Raw genomic sequence first — 4,685 nt, 5'->3', positions numbered from 1 at the left:
GTAACAAATTTCCGACACTCTTAAAGATTTCGGGAGCATTTGTTTGCAGGGTATATATATACGTATATGTGGATGTGTACGCGGATATGTAAATATAGCAAAACAGACGATAATTTGACACAAGCGTGCTCATAAGAAGAAGCATAGCTTCTATCGCTATCACCTGTAATTGATGCGCCTTGGAATCTTGCAATGAGTGAGTTCCGTGCGTATTTTTTCGATTTTATCATCAGTCTAAAAACGAATCAGTTCAGTAAGAACCGAAAATAATCACACAAAAATTGAAAACGTTCCAAGGTTTGCATTGTAAAATAAATATAATTGTTTTTACATAGAAAACGTGGCGGAAATACTGTGAATTTAAACAAAAAGGCTACGCAATAAGAAACGCGGTCGTGAAATTATAAAAAGTGTGTACATACATGGTTGTGCAAAACGCCAGTAGAATAAAATCATAGTCATCTGAAGATTGAAAGGAAAATGTGTTCGCGATTTTGCTCAATGCTTTTGCTGCTTCTTTTATTTGGATGATTAATTTATTTAACTTATGGAATACCATTAGTTTCATATACATTTGTTGCTGTTTTCTAAAGGGCTAGCTGTGTGACCTGGCTAATCAAACGAAAAATTTGCTGTAGTTGTGTAATGCGGCCACTGCCAATTGACCACGTTACCCCGCTTCAGCGCTCTTTATGTAGCAGAGAAAATCTGCTGGTGAAGCATAACCCCTAAAATCACACAAATAGCTACTAATACATCATAGTACAAGTATTCGTATCATGCTAATACATTAAAAAATATACAATTTTCAGTCAGGGATAGCAAGAAAAAAACTTCACACGTTTGCTTTTAAGTCCGGAAAAAGTAAAACCCATAATAGTAAAATAACGAAAGAAAATACATATGTACATAACAATAGATGAAACTAGAAAGCAATAAAAAATATGCCGTCATCAAACAGGGAAAATTTCCACGATTTGAAATTCAAGCGTAATATGGATTCTTTTTGCTCTAATGTTTAGTTTTTTTATTTACCTTTCAGTTGTAAAAATTCGATTTTGATTAAAAATCCAAAAAATATAAAAGCGGAGTCAATCTTTACAAACCGAATTATAGACTAGTGATTATATTCTTATATGAAATAACAATATTTAAAAACCAAATCAAAGGAAAACGCTAAGATAAACAAGAATCCTAGAAAAAATAATAACAAGGCTGGGTGGTAAACAAAATCGATAGTATACAGTGACTGGCAGCGACCAAAAACGGGGTGCAGGAAGGAAAATTTAAGTTCAACGATAATTAACAACTGCAATAATGAACGCATTCATACGTCATCAGCCACAAATCCTGCGCATCGAAAAGTGGCTGACATTCCCAAAAGATGGAGCCAGAAAATGTAAGTAGAATAATGTATTTAAAATTTAAACCCATTAATTGAAGTTTAATGCTAAATTTGCACAGTGCACAGTAGATACGCTCCTTTGTGAATAGTAAATATATATGCGCATATGTAAATTATGTATATTTGGTATGTATGTTTGTAAACACTCCCTTGAAACGCTGCAACTGCAAACAAGTTGTAAGCGCGTATTATTTGAGTGTTTTGGTTTTTATGTGTGAAACTTTCCATTCTGTGTTCCTTTTCATTTGGTCTTCTTTTCGTTTTTCTTGTCTCTTCATTCCACTCTGCATCATTTTCGCATACGCATCGCACCGGCGTTGTTGTTGCGGGCGTCTGAAAGAATCAGCTGATCATCGGGCTGCGTGCAAAGTTCCCAAAATGATTATCTGAAAAAGTAAATACAGTGATGTGCAAAACTACCATCATAGAACTTAAACAATTTGATGCCGCGACCGAAGCTGGCAAAGGTTGGGGCGTACACGAATATTCAAATAATCGTCTACATACAGTTAAGGCAATTGGGAATGGGTACAATATTCTACAGCTATAGTGCTAAATTAACTACATATCTCTCCAACCTTTTAACTACCAGCAATCCCGAAACTTCCGCTTTGGATACTTTTTTCTTCGGAACCAATGAGATCAGATTAGAAATCAGCGTCGAATCACCATAAGGTTCTGGAAGTCACATTCAAAAGATTTTACCCTTAAACTACAACCGGAACAACAACATCGGGCTTGTTGCCCAGTTGCCGCCAATCAAAATCGAAGAATTGGAGCTACTCGCGGCATTCGTTTACGGTAGCGCCACTCCATTCAGGATGGTGGAGCAGTCTTAACACAGGTCAAGTTTCACACTTACAATTATTTTTACTGAATAAACTAAGTACTAAGCATTAGATGAGGATTATAGGCATGAGACACTTAACAGTAGAAATCTTGTTTTATTTGATGAATTTTGATTTGTGTCGTTATTACCGAAGACCCTCATATGTATATGTATGTACATTAGACTGCATCACCAAAAAAAGTTTCGGTTTTTCCGCCGGGATTACAAAATGTATTATATTTTAAGACGTCCACCGAAATATTTCGTAAAAATATTAAGATTTAAGTGAGCTGGACCAAATTTAAAATACCTCCAAAAATGAAATTTTTATGAATAAAAATAGTTTCTTAAGGAACTTTTTGCAAGAAGTCCCCTCAGATGACAAATTAGATTAATCTTAAAAAATCTGCATAAAAATATTTGAAAATCTTTTCAGCGGAATCGTAAGAATGAGATTTTTGATGCTGTTTTTTTACTTTTTCAAAGATTATTTACAAAAAACTTGAACAACTGGGCCAAAAAATGTTCTGATTTAGACTTATGGGATCTCAGTAGAAAGGTATTTTCACACTGTTTTTATTTCTGGCCAAAAAACGTCATTCGTGTCCCATCTTTTTTCTTCGAGTACCAACACATCTTAATTCCACTTTGAATGACGTTCGTTCCTCCTACCTTTCTCTTCCATCCTTTGAATGAGTTTATTAGCAAAGAAATGAAAAGGGTGAGAAAATACCTTTCCAATGACACCTCTCAAGACTAAATCGGAAGAGTTAAGGTTCAAGTTTTTCTTATACCAATCTTTGGAAAAAGTAAAAAAAAAACAGCATCACAAATCTCATCATTACGATTCCGTAAAATTTTTTTTTAATTTTTTATTTTTTATTTTTATGCAAATATTTTAAGCTTAAACCGTTTTGTCATTTGAGGGGATTTTTTTAAAAAAAGATCTTTAAGAAACTATTTTAATTCATAAAAAACTCCATTTTTGGAGGTATTTTCAAATCGGTCCAGCTAACTTAAATCTTAATATTTTTTCGAAATATTTTGGTGGACGTCTTAAAATATAAAGATTTTATAATTCCGGTGGAAAAATAGTACCGATTTTTTTTTTGTATGGGGAGTGATGCAGTCTAATGTACGTACATATCGATGGCTGAGTGGAAGATCGACCTATCTCGGCTGCCAGTTCGAAAACGCTCTATCTCAAAAAACTTTTCAAAAACGCTCTATTTCAGAATTTTATTGAAAAATACCCTATCTCAAAATTCGGCTCAAAAACGCCCTATCTTACTTCAAAATGTATTGAAAATATGTTGATATAGGGCGTTTTTGAATCGGCAGCTGAGATAGGGCATTTTTGAAACGAATTCTGAAATAGGGCGTTGTTGAAAAATTTTTTGAGATAGAATGTTTTCGAACTGGCTGCCGAGATAGGTCGATCTTCCACTCAGCCATCGATATATGCATCCCATTATTTTTACCTGAAAAAAAGGAAAAGCTCAGCACGGTCAACAATTTCCCGAGATATAGGAATAAAGAAAAGTTCAATAAAGGGATATGATTGTTAAAAAAAATCCTGATATTAATACATTTTATTCGTTCAAGGAACTTACACTCGTATAATAAACTACATATCCTAAACTAATCAAATTAACTATCAGCAAGATCACATGTTCTTATGTTTGCAGACTTCATCATCTTCAACGTTGGTATAATTTTTGGCAAAATATTTGTCCTTTGCAGCAGTTGGACGAAGTAGTTCTGGGCTTGTTTTTAAAATGTCTTAGAACCATACTCGCGAATATTTCCTCCCATACAAGTATCTTAAGTTGCTTTATCGGCTGATTCCACGAATTTATATATGTAAGGCAGAGTCTAAAAATGAGTTGTTACTTTTATCTCAACTGAGAAAAAATAAAATTGCATAAGTACAACAAGATCTATTCGATTTTTGAAAGCGTTTCTGAATAATTTGAGTTAATAAATAAGTAAAAAATAAATTTATTGAAATTAATTGTAAACTAATGTTTCGAACAGCTTGCCTGTTCTTGTGCGAAAAGACCCCAGAATCTTGATGCTGGATTTTGAAAAAAAAAAANGAAACAAAATATATTTCATAAAAAAATGAAACAAAATATATTTCAGCGAGAGCAAGGAATCTTCTGAAGTTGGACGTCGTCTTCATCGCAAAATGCTTCCGTTCTTACAGTGTACAAATAATAATGATAGTATAACTTAGAATCCAGCTCCCAAGAAAAATCACAATAAATATTTTTCTTAATTTTTATACCTTTCATGAGCATGAAATGGTATTATAACTTTGGTCCGATGTTTGTAAGTACCAGAATAAGAAGAGATAGACCCATTAAAATGTATACTTAAATGATCAGAACGGCGAGCTGAGTCGATTTAGCCATGTCCGTCTGTCTGTCTGTCTGTCTGTCTGTCTGT

The 4,685-nt window shown here is 33.6% G+C and overlaps 1 protein-coding gene across 7 annotated transcripts in view; it reads left to right on the top strand.

Moving 5' to 3' along the window:
* Positions 1 to 4,685, top strand: part of LOC108360638 (LETM1 and EF-hand domain-containing protein anon-60Da, mitochondrial-like) — a 32,090-nt gene continuing 27,405 nt past the window's right edge. The window contains exons 1-3 of one of the 7 annotated variants that reach the window (XM_017613056.1): positions 1 to 253; positions 336 to 410; positions 1,170 to 1,399. In XM_017613056.1, coding sequence (XP_017468545.1) covers positions 1,318 to 1,399 — 82 coding nt within the window. In that variant the 5' untranslated portion in view covers positions 1 to 253; positions 336 to 410; positions 1,170 to 1,317. Of the gene's footprint in view, positions 411 to 1,042; positions 1,400 to 4,685 lie in introns of all 7 variants that reach the window. The other 6 variants (XM_017613019.1, XM_017613048.1, XM_017613038.1 and 3 more) reach the window with 6 other exon arrangements.

Source organism: Rhagoletis zephyria, unplaced genomic scaffold, assembly GCF_001687245.7.
Source record: "Rhagoletis zephyria isolate East Lansing unplaced genomic scaffold, Rhagoletis_zephyria_1.1 Rzeph_scaffold_00016, whole genome shotgun sequence".
Lineage (NCBI taxonomy): Eukaryota > Metazoa > Arthropoda > Insecta > Diptera > Tephritidae > Rhagoletis > Rhagoletis zephyria.
This window is presented reverse-complemented; position numbering and strand designations above follow the sequence as displayed.